The 19,051-nt window shown below is 46.4% G+C and overlaps 1 protein-coding gene across 3 annotated transcripts in view; it reads right to left on the bottom strand.

Moving 5' to 3' along the window:
• The window catches only part of COL27A1 (collagen type XXVII alpha 1 chain), a 256,258-nt gene that overhangs the window by 82,712 nt on the left and 154,495 nt on the right, over positions 1-19,051 (bottom strand). For all 3 annotated transcript variants that reach the window (XM_038374879.2, XM_038374877.2, XM_043498970.1), the window contains 5 exons: positions 13,326-13,364; positions 12,490-12,543; positions 10,017-10,070; positions 4,025-4,132; positions 1,988-2,041 (listed from right to left, as the gene is read on the bottom strand). In XM_038374879.2, the coding sequence (XP_038230807.1) occupies positions 1,988-2,041; positions 4,025-4,132; positions 10,017-10,070; positions 12,490-12,543; positions 13,326-13,364 (309 nt within the window). The remainder of the gene's footprint in view (positions 1-1,987; positions 2,042-4,024; positions 4,133-10,016; positions 10,071-12,489; positions 12,544-13,325; positions 13,365-19,051) is intronic.

Here is a 19,051-nt window from a genome sequence, read left to right as displayed (position 1 = left end):
ATCAGCCCGCTCCCTCTCTGAGTGCTGGTGGTTTGAATGCAATTAACATGACCCAAGCCTGGTCCATCTTAGGGCACAGCAACAACCTGAGTTACCCTTAGGGGCTGCAGTTAGCTTTAAAAAAGGTCTTCTAGCCTGGCATAAGTGATGCAATTACCTCATCTTCCATAAACTACTTGTAGCTCAGTGCATGAGGGTTGCTAAATAGATGGGAGGGTAGATGATTGCATACTTTGGAAAGGCCTGCAAGCTCTTGACAAAACAAATCAAAGTAGAACCATGTTCAGAGTTAAGGCTGCTACCCTGGATCCTTTATGCTTAACGGGCCTGGAGGTTTGTAGGCATTGCATAGAGAACCCACCTGGCACAGTGAAGGACACCGGGAAAGCCTTAGAATTTTGGATATTCTTGTTTTCCCCCCCTCCAGGCCAAATTTTCAAAAGTGTGCCGCTCCGTCTGCACCCACCATGCTGAGCACTTTGAAAAATCTGGCCCTATACCTTCAAGCTGCAGCACCAAAATTCGCCAAAAAAAAATTTTTTTTTTAATATACTTATTTTAAAGATAAGGATGTGTGTGTATTTAGCCTGTCAGATAACTGTGATATGAATTGAACTGTTCTAACATATAAATCATACCAGACATATCTATGGACCCTCTAACAGTGCAACATGGATGGAAGCTGTTAGAACTGATATCACAGTATTACCTAAATAATGAGCACTACTGGAAGGTATGAGGAATATGCTGATGCCAGTTTTTTAAGGTACTGTAAATAGCGTCTCCAATTTTAAAACAGAGCCAAAAGTCCGAGCCCAGACTCAGGAATAATGGGGGAATTTTCAAATGTGACTGAGAATCATAAGTTCCATTGAAAGTCAAAAGCACAAATGACAGTCAGGTGCCTAACTCCTGCTGACTCTCTTAATATTCACAGGCAGAAATAGCAGGTAGGTGCCTAACTCTCATTGACATTTGGCGGAAGTTAGGAGGACATTATCAAAGACACAAACAGCATGTGGGTGCATAACTCCCACTGAAAGCCAATGAGAGTTAGGCACCTCCCTACCATGTGTGCCTTTGAAAATCTCCTCCTGTGTGTCTAAATCCTTCAAGCGCAGTTGAAAATTCCACACTAAATGTTTTTAGAATTAATTTTTGTTTTTAAAAATCAGGGCTGATATTTCAGAAGCCACCACAGGGATTTAGTGATTATGATTTAAAAGAATTATGATTATGATTAAAATTATGATTAAAAAGAATGAGAATTGGGTACCCAAATCCTTTAGGTAGCTTTAAAAATTGCTGCTAAGACCTTTGGCTTAAAAAAGAAAAAAGAAACCCAAACCAGTAGAACTCAATTTATTTTGCCTGAGGGCAGGTCTACTGTCTGTTGCTGTCGCTACACCACTGTAAAGCTTCAATGAAGAAGCTACCTACGCCGACAGGAGGACGTCTCCCATCGGCATAGTTAATCCATTTCCCCGAGAGGGGCAGCTATGTCAATAGAAGAATTCTCCCATTGATGTAGTGCTGTCCACACCACGGGTTAGGTCAGTTTAGCTGTGTTGCTCTGGGGCATGGATTTTTCACACCCCTGAGAGACATATCTATACCAACCTAATTTCCTAGTGTAGACTTGGCCTGAAAGAACTTTGCATGGACATTTTCCATTCAGGCTGATAAATCCGAGGTGACTCAGAGGAACTCAAACCACCAGGTTCGCTCAGCCTCTGAAAACCACAGTTTGGACAAAGTGAGTGAGTATGAAAGGCTGCAGCAACTCAGATCCCAGAGGAACTTGTTATTTGCAACATGATGCTTCTTCTAAAGCGTTGGGGGTGGGGTGGAGAGAGGGCGGAGGGTAGGAGAAGATACTAAATTTGGGTTCCACTGAATCACATCTCCTGTATTCAAGGCAAATGAAACCCCTCGACCTAAGGATTCCCCCTCCCCTGCTGCCCCCAGATCATTGCCACTAGCTCACCTGGTCTCCTTTCTCTCCAGCTGGACCTTGGTCGCCCTTAAATCCCTGAGGGCCCTGGTAACAAGGAAGAAGGAATGGTACATGCTTGTGAGACCTGAGCTGACATAGCTTGTGTAGCAGAATGAGGCAGCAGTTCTCAAACTGCAGTGGTGATACTCGCCAGGCCAAATTCAAGCCTGTTGTAAGTAGGTGCAACTCTGTTGGCTTCCCTCGGGCCAGTTTTTGAGCCTGGCACTTTCTCCATTTTGCAGCCTCATGAGCAGGGCTGGATGAACACTGTGGTAAACTAGGCATGTTCACCAAATTCATAGGGAGCCCAAATGTGAACCCATGTGCCAGGTTGCAATGCCACTTGCTCAAATTTGGCCTGGCCGTCCTTCCATCATGGTGAGCAACTCTCCAAGCAGCAGCCAGTCCTGATGTCTCCATTGCATGGCCAGTCCAGCTGTGGCCAGAGTGCTGTCCAGCCGTTTGTTGTTATTCGTATTAGGAGGTAAGGGCCCCAAAATGTATGTTTGTCTAGGGCCCAGTGATGGGTTAATCTGACCCTGCTCATCAGACCGGTCACAATTCTCAGGCCTCATGAGCCAGTCAGCTGTGTGAAGAGCTCACCCTGTGGTTATTCATCTGCAGTCGTTTTATACCGAATGACTTCCCCCTGAATGCTGAGCCCATGATCGATTCTAAAGCAGGGTTTCCGCGAAGAAATGTCATTTAGTCCTTCTGAGCTCCGAGCCCCACCCACTTCCTAGGGCTTTGCCACTGCAGCAGGTGCTGCACTGCTTTTTGAGCTCCCCCAAAGCAAGTCTCTTCCATATTGCTATCACTCTATAAATCCCAGCCCAATCTGTGTAGGCATTTATACTGTTCACATCACCCCGCTACCTCCCCGGCTTTCACATTTTAATGAGGCCGCCGCTTCAGACAGCTCCAAGCAGGCCAGCCATGCTTCTTTCCTGATACAGTTCTTGTTATAAGCAGGCAGATGTGTGTGTAATTAATTCAATGATATTGTGGCCCCTTTTGGCCGGAGTGGCTAGTCAATGCTTGTGACTTTAGCAGGTTGCTTCCATTAGGAGAAGAAATTGGTGATGGAATCAGGAATATCTTGCTGCAATCCTGTTTATTTACAAAGAATGTGTGCAAAGTCCTGTTTCCCCAAACTCAAAAGGAACAAACAATAGGAGGCAGTTTTGTTGCTCACAATTCCAAACCTCTTTCCAGCCCGTACTCTGCCCAATAAGCTCTGTCTCTCAGCTTCCTCCTAGGGCCATGTTAAAAGTGCTTCTCTGGCTGTTCCCTGGCTTTTCTGGCTGCTTTCTTTCCAGCTTTCTGCTTCTTACCCCCACCAATTTTTTAATCCCTCTCCATATACACCTCTCACAAGATCCTGAATCAAAGTTTGCACTTTCCCGACTGAAGTCAGCATGCAAGGCTAGTTAAGGGTAGGGCTGTTAGTTCAAAGAATTGACAAGCACCACAAAAGAACTCAACAGAGCTTGTGAACTAGACAAGTGGATGGAATCCAGATTCTCTCTCATTTTTTCTCCCTTCCTCCCTCCTGTAAAAACAACCTAGAAAACTAAATGCAGCAATGCAATCAAGCACTCCAGGAGTTCAGGTTGCTCCAGAGACACTAACTATGCCCTGTTGACCCTATATGCTGTTCCTCTTTCCCTTGTTAAATGTGAACCGTCAAGGCATTCTTATTAAAGTAGTGCTTAAAAATTCCAATTATAGTTAGAATGGGCTTTTTCTTTTGTTAGAAGAGGCAAATAAGTATATCCGTAGCATCAGCCTGAGCTTGCTGGCTGCCTGCCTACAGCACTATCAGCTGGGACAATGGGCACTGTCTTTACCTCTTTGTTGCAAACCATCCCGTGATATCCAGCCAGAGCATCCACAACTCTTGGCAGTTTCTGACTTTGCAACATGGGATCTCTCCGCATTAGTGCAAAGTGTTTTGCAACTAATTGGCTCATAATCAATTCTAACAAAGTGCAACATGATCCTTCAAGCTAGTGTCCAGGTTCTCACCTGCTCTCCTGGTAACCCAGGTGGTCCAGGCTTTCCATCCATTCCAGGAAGCCCATCTGAGCCAGGGAAGCCAGCGTGTCCCAGGAAGCCCTGAAGTCCAGACTCCCCCTGCAGACAGAAAGCGGGTGGATCAAAAAAAGGGTACAGAGGAACACCGCAAATAAAGCTCTATCTTATACTCCTGCCTGGTCATTCAGTTCTGCCTTAGGACTCAGCAAAAAGATTTGTGTATGGAGGGAGGAAATCAGCAGCGACCAAAGAGGTGAAGAGTTTTATTTCCACTGTAAACATGGTTAAGAACCAAGGGGTGGAGGGAACTAGGGTAAAGAAGGCGCAGAAAGATTAACCAAAATCCCAGGCATTATGAAACAGATGGAGAGTACAGTCAAGTCAACTTCATTGGCTACATGACAAGAAACGAAATGGAGGCAGGAGTCTAGGAAAGAGAATAAAGACGACATCAGGAGAGATCACGCAAAGGCCTTGTACATCTGTCTCAGCCCTAACAACTGCACACCGCTGGCTGAACTCAGAGGCTTCTCTCTGGTAGTTCCAGGTGTGCAGCAGCCAGAACGGACGCAAAGACCTGGTTACTTTCAACTGTTGCTTCTGCAGAGCCAAGAGCAGTTGCAATTATGGTTGGTGTAACGGTAGCAGGTAGGGGCCACGTCAGGCTATAGCTTGTGCAAACACATCATGACAGTCCCTGTCTCAAAGAGCTGATAATCTGAACTGACAAAACAATGTCAGTGGCAGAGCAATGCTCTATCGACGGGACCACCAAAACTGCGGGGTACATGCTTGGTATGACTCAGCCGTGCATCCGCTGCCACTGCTCACGCTACCATGGCTACACTGCTACCTATGCTCTCAGCTCAATGAGAGCTAGTGTGAGCATGGGTACCCGAGCAGGGGAATTACACCCCAGGCTCGTAGTGTAGACACAGCCCCAGTAACAGTATCACCAGGGACAGAGAGAAGTCACAAATGTAAAAAGCAACAACTGCAAAACACAATGGTCCCAAGCTCTGGTGCCACCGTTGTGTTTGCGCACATTTGCAGATGTCAGGCATTACTGCGGAGCCTGCACTTGCCTTTAAAAACTAGAATGAAAAAAGAAAGTTTGTCAAGTCTGCTGTGAAGATCAACTATGCAACAGCAGCGAGCTGCAGGGGGAAATACTGTCTCCACAAATTTCAGAGTAGCAGCCGTGTTAGTCTGTATTTGCAAAAAGAAAAGGAGTACTTGTGACACCTTAGAGACTAAACAAATTTATTTGAGCATAAGCTTTCGTGAGCTACAGCTCACTGTCTCCACAAAAACAGTCAACGATGACAACAAAACAGCAGCAGCAAAGTTGGGTCAGCTCGCTCCCGGGCCATCTCGGGGCTCGTCATGAGAAAGCAATGGCAATCTGTTAAAATGCAGCTGGAGACAGAGGGATAAGCCCATTCACCACTGGCACAGCAACGTTTTGGCTGTCTCTTTCGGATTGGTTTGATCTTACCACCTCGTGAAGCTGATGAAATGCGAGCCTGCCACTCATTGCCAAACTCTTCACAAGGAACGAATGAACCAATTCCGGCAAAATGAAAGACAGGCCCAACCTGCACCAAAGCCAAATGATTCATTTGGGTGAGTCCCTCCTCAACCACAATCATAGAATCCCAAGGGCTCTAGGTCACGTCACTGTGGGGAAAGATTTCTCACATTCCTACCAGCTAATGCTCTGAACCCCTCTGCACAGAGCATGATGCAAATTGGGACTCACCTCTTGGAATGGTACATATGCCAAGCACACCCTGCAATGGAACATGGCACTGAGGAGGAAGAGGTGTGTCAGAGATGGCTAGCGGGATACGTATGGGGGTGAATGGAGTTTCTTCTTTAAAGTAAATAGGATCAAAAGATGCTTGGCTCCAGTTCCAGTAGAGACCTGCACTTTATTACACAATATGTTACTAAATCAGCCTGGTGGTGTCTTAGCCAAGAAGCCCTGCTGTACATCATCATCATCATTGTATTCGGAGCTCCTAGGAGTCCCAGTCATGGACCAGAACCATCATGATCAGTGCTCTACAAACCGAACCGAAAGAAGGTTCCTACTCCAAAGAGTTTCCAACCTAACATACATGCCACCTGCACAACTTTACACCAAAACAGAGGCACCATTTTCCACTGGTTCTGCCCAGCACTTGTTATTGTAACCTTGAACTAAAAACTCATTACCTTCCTCTGGAGTTGCAGAGCCACAGGACAGCACGATCGCAAAGCTCCACAGAAAGGTAGAACTCCAGTACTGAAATGTTCAAACCCATAGACACTGATCCAACAGCAGAGGTCAGCAGGAATGCTGCATCCCTAAAATCAATGCAACAGCTGCCTGAGAAAAGACTCAGGAACTCAGGATCTGATCTGTGATACGAAACCTTGTTGAGACTTCTCTGGTTTGCTGAGACTATACCCTTTGGAAAATAAACATGTCTACCTGGACAATGACAAAGATTAGGTCCTCTGCATGAGTGGGATGCTATTCAGTATATTCCATGTGTGTGCCACAGGAGTAGATCAACAGGTATCAGAAATATAGGCTGCATTTGAAGAACTAATGCAAACACCAAACAAAGCAGCTCATTCAAACCTCAAACAATATAGAGTTTTGCTTCCCTGTTCAAAGCTACACAGTGATGGGAACTTAGTTTCAACCCCCTAGCTAGGATGCAGACCGGCTTTCGAAGCACATCAGGGTCACAGATGCACTCTGAGAAAAATGGTTCCTTTTCATTCCTGCACTAATCCCTCAGTGAACCCCCTTGCCAATCCTGTTTATGCGAATGGATGAATAATTTTTGGTACCATTTGATTAAGTTACACTGACAGCCTCCATGGTTTACATTCTGTCTGCTTAATACGATTAGTGAAACCTTCCAGATGTTGGCAGCTGGTAAAATACATGGGAAGAACACTGTTCATTGCTACCAATTGCCCAGAGCTACCCTCCTCTGTCCTCCGCAAACAGATGGCAACATCTGGAGTTACGGACTATACATACCCCCCCACTAAAAAGGCTTTTCCATCTTGTAAAAGGTGAATCACTCTATGCCCCCTCTTTGCAAAGTCCAAATGAACCTACGCACCAGACATCTTTTTTCCTCAGCCCGCAGTTCAAAAAACATTGCAAGGAGCAACTACTTGGACAGGGCTTGGAAAGATAAAATGGCAACAATGCACTTAGTCAGGGGTTAAAAAAAAGCAACCTCCTTATCTCTGCTATATAATCCCATGGGCCTTGGAGATGCTAAGACAGCTCCGGCTCTTTGTCTCTGTGCCTCTCAGATGTCAGCACTCTTTCAGCTTTGTTGTGCCATCTAGCGACCTCATGTTGAAAGATGCCGGGCACTGTCTCAACAGAAACTACAAGAATCAGTCCCCTCACTCCCACCACGACTATGCATTCCATATGCAGATACTTGGGAAACCACTGCTGTTTCCGAGCTGAACTCTCCAGTCTGTGTAAACATTTGAGACAGGGAGGACTTGGGGTCTACTAAGAATGGGGGGAACCAATTCAGGAAAAAAGCTTTTTTTTTTTCCTGAGCTTTTTCACAAAACTCAAACAGGACACAAACTGCCACACTGAGGTTTGAAACCAGTCTATTCTCTCCTGGCTCTGCACAGACTTGATCTGGCTAAGATCAGTATGAGAAATATCAGCCAGCCTCATGTGCGCAAACACAAGGAGGTTTGCATAATTCAGCTCATCAGCTGAGTGCTTAACCTAGCAAAACCTTTTAAAGTTCTTCCCTTGCTAATGTTTATTTTGCGGTCTGGCTAACTAGTCTTTGGCTTTGATCCCCACAGGCCCAAGAGATACCATCTTTGCCTGCATGCCTCAGTAAGACAGAGAGGCTGCATCTGGGGATCAACAGCGAGAGTTGAGAAGGACCATCTACAGCTTCTCCAGTGGTACACAAGAGCCTGAGCACTTCCAGGTTGTGCTGGGGGTGGCCAGTGTTCCCTGTGGAGCTCCATGCTGGTCTGAGGCACAAGCCATGAAGCACCAGCTATATCAGTAGGGGGGAGGGATAGCTCAGTAGTTTGAGCATTGGCCTGCTAAACCCAGGGTTGTGAGCTCAATCCTTGAGGGGGCCATTTAGGGATCTGGGGCAAAAATTGGGGATTGGTCCTGCTTTGAGCAGGGGTTGGACTAGATGACCTCCTGAGGTCCCTTCCAACCCTGATATTCTATGATCAGCCATTGGAACACAATGACCTTAGAGAAATCACCCAAAAACAACACTGAAATTCATTGAAAGACCTGTTTCTCCTCCATGAAGCTCTTTTGTGGAATCCAGTTAGAAGCCAAGGAAAAAAATCTGCCCATGACCTAAATTTGCATGCATCAAGGCGAGAATCTCTTTTTTCCATACGCCCTTCCTAGACACACAGGCCGGAGGAGGCACCTCACTCAGAAAGCAGAAGCAAGAGGAATGGACAGCTGATGAATGAAAGGGAGCAGCTCGGGGAAGGGAAGCAAAAGGGATGTTGGATGTTATCACTGGAAACGCTGTGGGATGAAGAAAGCTCGGGAGAGCAGAATTAAGAAGGCATCATTCCCAGCCTGGTGAATGTACTGCCAGAGAACTGTAGAACAATGAGGGCAGGGAAAATCTACTATCCCTTATCACTGTGAAGGCTGGACTTGCAGCAGTTAAAGACAAATGGGCCTCCTGCGGGAGATGGGTGAGTACCAGGAACTGAAGGTCACACAAGAGGACAGCCACTGGAAAACAGCTGAATGTTTGGTGAGAAGAAGCTCAGAGAAGAGGATGGATTTTAATTCAGAAAAAAACCCAGCCACCTTTACGTGAACTAGGTACAGATCAAGAGTGTGGTTTTCAAAGCCACCCAGGGGATTTGGACACCTGATTCCCCTTGTGTTTTAATGGAATTTGGGTATTCAGGTCCCTTAGACAGCTCTGAAAATCTCAGCTGAATTTTGCAGAGCAGTTTTCTCAGTCCCAGCTGAGAGAGCTATGAGATATCACCCCAGCATGAATGAGGAGGAAAGAAGGGCATAGGCTGGGACTGCTCCTATCCGAAGGGGGAGAGAGAGAGAGAAACAGACAAGAGCAGTGGAGAGATCTGTTTAGATTCAGAGTTCTCTGGAGTTAAAGCTTTAGGGGAAGAGGAGGATGCTTTTCAGGATTTGACCTAAAGACGATATGAGAGAGCAGGTTTGGAATGACACACACAAGTAAATGAATAGAGCACAAACCTCAATTTCATCCACTTCCTATAGACAAGGGGTTCAGTTTTTAGTGAAGGTGGCACCTACTGCATCTCTACTGATGCTTCTAATGAAGGCCCAGTATCACCATCCCAGTGCTGCTACAAGCATCTCTCTGAATGGGTGACGATGACTGGGGTGGTTATAGAACTCATGAAAATGACAGGGACTGACCAAATCACACTGGCTCAAACCAGTCCCGCCTTGTGCTAGAGGCAGGTGAACGGGCTGGTGATTACTCACAGCAGAGGAGAACAAAGGAACAAAAACAAGACACAAATATCCAGCAAGAGGAATCCTGCCCTCCACCACTTATCCTGTCTACAGTGAGCCAATCTCATCCCCTTCTGGTATTTCAGATGAACCTACCTGCCAGAGATGTGGCTCTGTTGCAGAGGTTTAAGGTCATTACTGCACAAACATACCTTACCTTGGAGGATTCTCCTACTCAGAGATTAACACTGAGCTCTGAGTCTTGAGGCTAAGAACTGTGGAGCGTCCCATGACTCCCTGTTATTGCAGCACAACTTGTGCATGCCCCGTACTTCTCAGAATCACGCCTTCTGTATGTACAGCTGCCCAACAGAAGGAAGCCAACCCTAACACTAGAATATATCTTACTGCCCTAGTGTTTGGAAGGTCACATACCTGGACTGGGCTAACACATACCTGAGACAGCAGCTACAGGCAGCCTCCACTTACCGTGTACCCCAACCGGCCTTTATCTCCTGGCTCTCCTGGATATCCGGGCAGACCCTGCACACACACACACACACACACACACACACACACACACAGAGAGATCAAATCAATGCAGGTTAGACTTTCCCCAGCAAGCCCGGATCATGTTGCAGTATTGACCTTGTTGAAAGAATGTTGGGCCTCGCAGCCTTGTTTAAAGGCACCATTACAGGGGAGACAATGAACAATACACAAAGGTAGCACTGGCAATCTCAGTCACATGCTGTGTGACAGGATGATCCGCATCATAGCTCTCTGAATGCTCTGCAGAGACTGCCCTTGTTCTGCCTGAATAGTCAGCAGAGGGAATGCAAGAGCACCAGAACTGACTTGGTGTAGGTCCTATAGTAGACATCACTTAAAAAACATCCTTCTCTGGAATGGATATAAAATATTAATGCAAATATCAGTCTGTTGCATGATAAAAGAAAGTTTCTTTAAGATACCTTTTTAATAGTACTTCACACCAGCCATGTTAGTGAGAGAGAGTGAAAAGAGAGAAGGATGGGGATATATGTTAGAGAAATTGTGGGGAAAGAGGAGATTTTATACATAGTGACAGACATGGTCAGTCACTAGGGAGTATTGGAATGCAGTTCCTAACCAAATAGCACAAATTGTTGAATATTTATTATCAAATGATCATTTAGGGGCTGTCTACACAGCGAATAAAAACCCGTGGCTGGCCCATGGCAAGCAACTCTGGCTCACGGAGCTCAGGCTGTGGGGTTGTTTCATTGTTGTGTAGACTTCCAGGATTGGGCTGAAGGCCAGGCTCTAGGACCCTGCTGAGAAGGCATTTCCTTAGCAATCTTCCTCTCTAGCAGATACAGCAAGGGTGGGCAAACTTTTTGGCCCAAGGGCCACATCTGGGTACGGAAATTGTATGGCGGGCCATGAATGCTCACAAAATTGGGGGTTGGGATGCGGAAGGGGGTGAGGGCTTTGGCTATGAGTGTGGGTTCTGGGGTGCGGCTGGGGATGAGGGGTTGGGGGTTCAGGAGGGTGCTCCGGGCAGGGACCAAGGGATTCGGAGGGTAGGAGGGGGATCCTTGATCCTAAAAAGTAACAAGTCATGTACAATGTCGTATGTTAGTTTTATTGTAACTTTGCCTAAATAAAAAGTGAAAAAAAAACATATGGGGGGTTGTTACTATGGAAAAATTAATGAATCAATTACTTAGCCAGCAGAACAGACAAAGAACAAACAGATATGTAGATATTTGGTTACCAGCTATTCGATACTCAGAAAAAGTACATGCGCCTGCAAAACAACCAGCACACCTGTCCACTTCTTTTGAATTTTAATATTGGGTAGAAGTGCCTGGTTTGACATGCAGGTGTAGTCAGCAGTTTCACTCCATTTAATAAAATTACCAGAAACACCACATCTTGGGCAGGGTAAAGAGGATCACTCTGTAATATGGTAACACCCTGTTCAACAGAGAGATCTGATGAGATCACTGTCTAATGATACTCTACACAAAAGCTCACTGTTGTAATGATTATCGTTTTGTCTCTTGATACGGACATGGCAACGATCTGTAAACCTGTTAGAACTTCATTCACTCTCTCTCACACACACACACACACACACACACACACACACACACACAGCATCATCGTCTCAAGGTTTGGTCTCTCAAGGGGCTTCAGCTTCTCCTGACTGACCCTCCTCAGTTTGCTCTCAGTCAGGCCAGTTCCTGGATCCTCATTTCCAAGGAAGCCTGTCAGCCCTTTACTCTTGCAGCCTCCTTTAATCTTCTGGCTGTTTTCCAGGAGACAGCCTGGTGCAGAGCTGTTGCCACTTTGCTAGCCCAGACCTCCCAGCCTCCCCTTCCTGCTCTGTACTCTCTCCTTTATTGCAGGCCTTGTTTCCTCTATTGGGTTCAGCTGTGCATGCCGATCTCCATGACTGGCAGCTGCGTGGGATTGTGATCAAGCTGCTTGCTTGTAAACAGGAGAGACTCTCCTCTCCCCTTTGTCTACACTCAAGATGGGGTTTGTAGGCCACGTTCCTCTCTCTCTCTCTCTCTCTTTCTCTCTCTCTCACACCCCTCCTCCCCCCCAGATCTTCAGTGAGCATAAATGAGCATTGTTCCACTGAAGAAAGTCAATGGAGCTATGCCATCTTACAGCAGCTGAGGGGCTGGGCTGGCCTTTCAAAGGAACCTAAGGGAGTCAAGCATCCAACTTCAATTCATTTTCACCCACCTCCAACTTTTTTGAAAATCCCAGCACTGAAGCTTTAATTGTAGCAAGACAAACCATTTGACAGTAACAAATGTAAAGGGAGATCAGCTGTGGGGCCTAAACTGTTCAAGTGTCTCTAAACATTGCCTCTGAAAGTCTCCAATGAAAGCAGAAATGTCTGATGGGATAACTGAGGACTTGGCTTCTTTGGACATATTTAGAGGGGATTTTTCATACTTACAGGTAATCCTGGTTTCCCTGGATGCCCTGGCAGCCCATGTGATCCTGGATGTCTCTAGATTTAAAAAATAAAGACAAACAGTAACATATTTTAGATATCAAAACTATTTGGAAAGACAGAAGACTCCAAATGATCATACAGAAAAAATCTGAGAGACCTTGTTAGAGGATCTAGAGCACAAAATCCTCTTTTTATTTACATATGCAACACATGGGGTGGAGGGAATGGTATAATACAGAGAAAAGGTCCGTGAAGCGGGCAGAATAAATACATGGGTTTCTTTAAAAAGAGTAAGGATTAATTTCTGACTGAATCTGAAAATGAACAGGGAGCCAGCAGAGGTACTGGAAGACAGAGCTTTTAAGGGGTGTAACACTGGATTCCCATCTCTTGTTTCCGTGACCTTTCAATCTTAGGCTTAACTAGGAGCCAAAAGTGCGCCCCAGTCACTCCACCCTTTCCTGATGTACTTTGGTGGCATTCTCCCAGTTTCCCACTTTAAGGCCAGAAGGGGTCATTAAGACCATCTTGTTTGACCTCTTGCATAACACAGGGCAGAGAATTTCCCCCAATGATTCCTGGGTCAAGCCTTTCAGAGTAGCAGCCGTGTAAGTCTGTATTCGCAAAAAGAAAAGGAGTACCGGTGGCACCTTAGAGACTAACAAATTTATTAGAGCATAAGCTTTCGTGAGCTACAGCTCACTTCTGTCACTTCTGTTTGAGCTATAGCATAGCTTTTAGAAAGACATCCAGCCTTGATTTAAAAAAAAAAAAAATGCAGGTGCTGGAGAACCCACCACATCCCTCTGTAGACTTACTTAGCAGGAGACACTCACCGGCCAGCCTGCATGGAGAAGCTGGAAAAACGAGGATTGCTAAAAGGAGAGGGGAGGAAAAAGAGAGAACATGTAAATATATCTATTATACCAACCAAAGAATGACACATGCTTCTGTAGCCAAGGCACCAGGAGCAATGCTACACTCCTGTCAGCTTCACGATTTCTACCGGATTAGATGAGAACACCCACTCAGGGTGTGTCTACACAGCAACTAGACACCTGCGGCTGGCCTGTGCCAGCTGACTTGGGCTCACAGGGCTTGGGCTGCGGGGCCGTTTCATTGCTGTGTTGATGACTGGGCTCGGGCTAGAGTCCAGGCTCTAGGACCTGCAGGGTGGGAGGATCCCAGAGCCCAGAAGTCTACACCACAATGAAACTGCCCTGCAGCCCAAGCTCCGTAAGCCCAAGTTGGCTGGCATGGGGAAGCCGCTGGGTTTTCTTTGCTGTGTAGACATACCCTAAAGATGCCACTCTTCTTATTTATCAATCCGGCAGCACCCACTCTGTGCTAAGAGCTTTCCAGCTGGAAAAGAAAGTCTGGCCCATGCCCCGAAGAGCTCACAATCTAAAGAGAGACACAAAGGAAAAGGACTACAGCATATCAGTGCAGTGGTCAGGGAGATGCTTGCCAAGTCTTGACAAAATAATGTTGACATGGCTCCCCCCCACTCTTCTCCCCTGCCCTATAATGCCTCATATTCATCGGTACAGGTCAGCTTCTTTCTCTACAGCTGTCAGAGCAGATCTGGGGCTTCAGAAGGGATTTGACTGTGGAGACAAGAGGCCTCATCAATGAGCTCTGGAAGGGCATTCTGCTCCTAGCGGGCTGCCTGCCTGGCGAGGTTGATGTGAAAAGCCGAATCCATGGGTGGATGAGGCTGGCATTGTTGGTGGAGCAGACAGGTGGGGCGGCAATTTGAAACGAGGCCCAGGAGGATAAGTTGGTAGGGCAGAGTTATGCAGGGCTTTTAAGATGCCTCTCTGCTCTTGAACTCTTTGAATCCCCCACTCTGCTCCCAAGTTTTCTCCTTCCATTCAGTCCTACCTCTCTACCTTGCATTTGATGTGATAGAAGACGGGAGCCAGTGAAGGGATTCAAAGATGGAAGGATTATGGGGGGAGAGAGAAATGACCAGAGTAATAGATGAGAAAGATATTTTAGGGACAGCTTTTTATATGGACTGTAGGGAGACAAAACAGGTGTCAGGGAAGCCAGAGAGGGGGAGGTTGTAATAACAGATGCAAAATGACGAGGTCCTGGACTAGAGAATTTTATCCATAGAGAGGGAGAAAGAAAAGGACAAAGCTTAGAGACATTGCAGAGGGATTTGGGTTCCCTTTGGATGTGTGAGGGAAGCAGGAGGGAGGAGTCACCGCCAGCTCCCTCATTACAGGGCTGAGTGACAGGGAGGCGGGTGGCTCTGACAGTGGCAATGGAGAGAGGAAGGGGTTGAGAGGAAAGTGAAGGTGACCGGTTTCGGTTGTGTGATGTTTAAGCTGACAGCGTGACGGCCCTGGGATGTCAGGTTGACAGGCAGGCATGCAGGATCTGATGGAAGCAGGCAGGTTGATTTGCCATTCATCAGCATCAAGATGGCAGCTGCAGCCTCATGAATGGATGAGATTGCCCAGAGAAGACATACAGTGAAGAGTGGTGTTGAGGAGGGAGAGGAAGTGTGTGTGTTGGGGAGATAAATGTGTGTCTAGGCCGTGGTATGTTTCCCCAGAAGAAGGAGAAGAGACAGAAGAATGCAGATGCACTGTGTGGGGTGAGAAGAGGAAAAGCAGCAAGGGGGACAGGGGTCCCATTGTGTTAGGTGCCAGTTCCTGCCCCAATAATGAGATGTGAGACTCAACCTGTAGTGATTTCCTGTTTTCCATTTTCACGTAAGATTATTTCTTTGCTCTGGAGATGCAGCCTCCTAGGTGAGGAGATACTCAAATAGAATGAAACAGCAGAACAGAGGAGGCCACCAAAGAGTTATGACATGCTGCCTGTCTCTGAGAATACAGAGCCATCACTAACCAAAGGGCAAGGCAGAATACCACAGAAAGCAGATGTAACCTATGCTAACATGGTATGGGCTCTGTTTTCTTCTGTCTTTGGCAAGACTACATATAGAGGCTTACCAATCTGCTACCAAGTTTAAAAAAAATGCAGCTGATCCTTTTGGATCCAGAGGGCCGGGGTTCAATCCCCTCAGATGACGACAGGCCGGGGTGATGTTAAACAGATTATAAAAATTGAATCTTTTGGAGGCTAAAAAACAAAAAAATTTAATAGGCCACCCAGTCTGTAGACCGGGGCCCAGAGAAAAAACTGCCTGTAAAGGACAGTTTCTAGTGATTTCTCCCATTCAGTTTAGAATTTCCAAAGTGATACATCTTTGATTGCTTTTGGCAAGAAAATATCTCAGAGCCAAAGAGATCTCGGGGTCAGGAAACATCTCCTGATGTTCAGCCAACAGCTCCTCTGTCCTTGCGCTGAACCCCATTATGCTGCCCCAGATATTTCATTCAGTCCTGCCTGTTCACGGCCTCCTAAGCTACTGCTAGGCTTGGTTTATCCCCCCGCTGAGGCAAGCTGGACATATTTAGCTACTTTCATCTCACCCCATAAATCAATCTCTCCAGCCCCTTAATCATCATTTCTGTTACACTCTGAACGCCCTCCAAGAAAGCCACCAGGATATTTCAAATCCTGTTGATTTGTTGCTTTTACCTCAAAAATATGCCACAAACATAACTTTTGGTGGTTAGTCAGGAAAGTATTTTGGGGACATTGCATTTCCTCTGGATTTTAATGTGAGCAGCAGCCACTTGACAGACATTTAGAGCCTAATCCAGATTCAGGTCAAGAGATTGGATTCCATTGACTTCAGGGGGCATTGGATCCATCCCTCCAGGAGCAAGATGCAACAGGCACTGTTTTTTTAACCATGCTCCTTTCAAAGTGTTAGACTAGGATGGGGAACCTCTGGCCTACTGCTTCTTTTCATCCGGGCTGCGGCAAGTCTCTGTGCTGTCAGCCAGACACCCCCCGCCCTGCAGAGCTGGAGCCATGAGGGCCGGCTTGCTGGCATGTCCCTGTGGCCCCTAGGTGGAGAGGCGATCAGAGAAGCTCTGCGCCCTGCCCCTGTCCCCAGCTCAGCAGCTCCCATTGGCCAGGAACCGCACCCAAGCTTCCTCCCAGACTCCACCTCCCCCACCACAAACCCCAACCCCCTTTCCCAGCCTGGAGCCTGCACCCCAAAACTCCTCCTGCACCCCAAGCCCCTGTCCTATCCCCTGGTCCCACCCCAGAGCCCACCCCCCCCAGCTGGAGCTGCACCTCCTCCCGTTCCCAATCCCCCGCCCCAGCCCTGAGCCCACTCCTGCACCCTAAGCCCCTTGGCCCCAGCCCGGAGCCCCCTCCCACACTCTGAACCCATTTCTGGCTCCACCCCAGAGCCTAGGGAAGCCCTGAGCCTCTGCGCTCCCCTCAGGGCTGGAGCCTCCACCCCTCCACCCCCGCGGGGCTGTCAGTGACCCTCGACTGATTTTTGATCTGGGTCAATGGCCCCGATAGAAAAAAGGTTCCCCACCCCGTGTTAGGCCAAAGGAACTATGGACTCCAAACTGGAGCTGGTCAGGGTTTTTTCCAGCAAGATGTGTTTTCATCAGAAAATGCAATTAATCAAAACAAATTCTTCACGGAACCATTATTGGTTTCAATGAAACATTCTTTGGGAAAATTTATCAGGCCCAGGCTGGAATTTCTCTCTTTGTCTCAGCTTGACCAGAGAGACCCCAGAATAGCCAACAGAATAGTCCAGAGATTATGGCACTCGCCTGGGATGTGGAAGGCCCAGGTTCAAGCCCTTGTTCTGAATCAGGCAGCATAGCGACTTGAATTTGGGTCTTCTATTGAGCTATTCTTGGGTCAGTCTCTCCGTTTTTTCATGAAAAAATTCTTGGTTTCCTCCTGATGCAGAATGAAGCCCAATTGCTGCGACTGCAAAATGTTTTGCGAAATGGAATTCTTGTTTTCCAGCCAGCCCTACTCCATACCACCATCCGAGATGTGCAAAAAGAAGCCAGCAACCCACTGCAGCAGGCAATACAAAACCCTGAGAGCTTATCCTGGGACCTAACGATAGCAGTAAGCCACTGCTACAAGCCAGTCCTGTGAGCTGTGTCTGTTGAGTCTTCTGCCCCAGCTCAGTCTAAAAAATGACCCAATCATTCATCCAAAACTAGAGCTGGTTGAAAAATGATCAGTGCAACAGTTTTCCATTAGAAAATGCTGTTTCATCAACTTCCAGATGTGTGGATTTCAATGAAATTTGAGGGAACAATTCAACACTAAAATGAAATATTTCAATTTGACTTTCTTCTTTCGACTTCCATATCATACAATCTTAATTAAAAATTCTATATACGTGTTGTATTTAATGTTTTCTATTATATTTAATATTTTATTTTAGACTTTTAATGTTTCAACAAGGTCCCTTAGATGTTGATGACTAGACATTTTCTAGAGTTTCTGTTCTGCAAAAGTTTTCATCTTTCATCATGAATTGGGACGGAAACAAATTTTGAAAATGTCAGAATTTCCCATAGGACAGAAATTCCATTTTCTAACCAGCTCTACTTAAAACCCAAATGACATGAACCTTTCAAACAGATTTTCATTTATGGGCTGCTGCACTTCTGAATCATATCGCCACTGTATCTTTAAAAGAAAATTAAACGATAAACATTTTAAAAAACAAAACACCACAAAGGAAAAGGAAAACAAAACACCATGACCTGGAAAACTAATCTCTCAGTAGTTTTGGCCCAGTTAGAGGAATTAAACTTCTGGTGAAAGCCTCATTTCCACACATTTCCAGTCCAGTTTTCTTGAGGGGCTCAGTTAGTTTGGAGAAGCATCCTAAAAACATTAGGGCAAACATTCAATACCCCAGTCCTTTGAAAGTTCTCTCACCAAAATGAACGACAGGAACACAGGAGGGGAAAGGTCTTATTTCCTACCCCTGTCCCCCATCCTTTTCACTTTATTCTGGTCTCCAGTACAGACTAGCGCCTGTTTCTGCCAGCTCTTCCCTAGCCCCAAGTCCACCACAAAGGCACAAAAGCACCGTAGTTTCCAAACAGAAACCAAACACCATTGATAGGACTGGGTTGCTATCCATTGCCAAGCTGTATACCCAGCTCAAGTCTTCAAGGCTGTGAGAAATCCGCCCCCTTCCCAGATTATTCCTTGAACATATAGGAGGAGAGAGAAGGAGGGGAGTCTAAGAGAACTCATTTACAAAAACAAACAAAGGTCTTTCACCATATGGAAATATTTCTAGCAATAAGCAGGGCTCTTGGATAGATGATGGATGGATACATTTAACTAGCTCTAATGCTGCACCAGGCATTTCGGCTCCTTTAAAGTATATCCCAAATTGATTAATGTGAGCAAATGTGAAAAATCCCTGACAGCCTGTCAAGCCAGGCTGTGGCCCACTGCAGCTGAGTCTCATTTCCCTTAGAAGCCCCTTCAGAGTTATTTTTGTGGAGGTTTTAGAGAAACTGGCATGCAGCCAATGCTTTCTCCCCATGGCTTCTGAAGCAGTGAACTCAGGTGCACTGGAGGCTTGTGATGCTGTTTCGTTAAACTTCAAAAGAGAGAATTGAACCCTGAATACAGACTGAATCCAGGCCTCAGAAGCCAAGGAAAATCGATTGCTTTC

Source organism: Dermochelys coriacea, chromosome 16, assembly GCF_009764565.3.
Source record: "Dermochelys coriacea isolate rDerCor1 chromosome 16, rDerCor1.pri.v4, whole genome shotgun sequence".
Classification (NCBI taxonomy): Eukaryota; Metazoa; Chordata; order Testudines; family Dermochelyidae; genus Dermochelys; species Dermochelys coriacea.
Note: the sequence above shows the minus strand (reverse complement) of the source record. Positions and strands in the feature narration are given on the sequence as shown.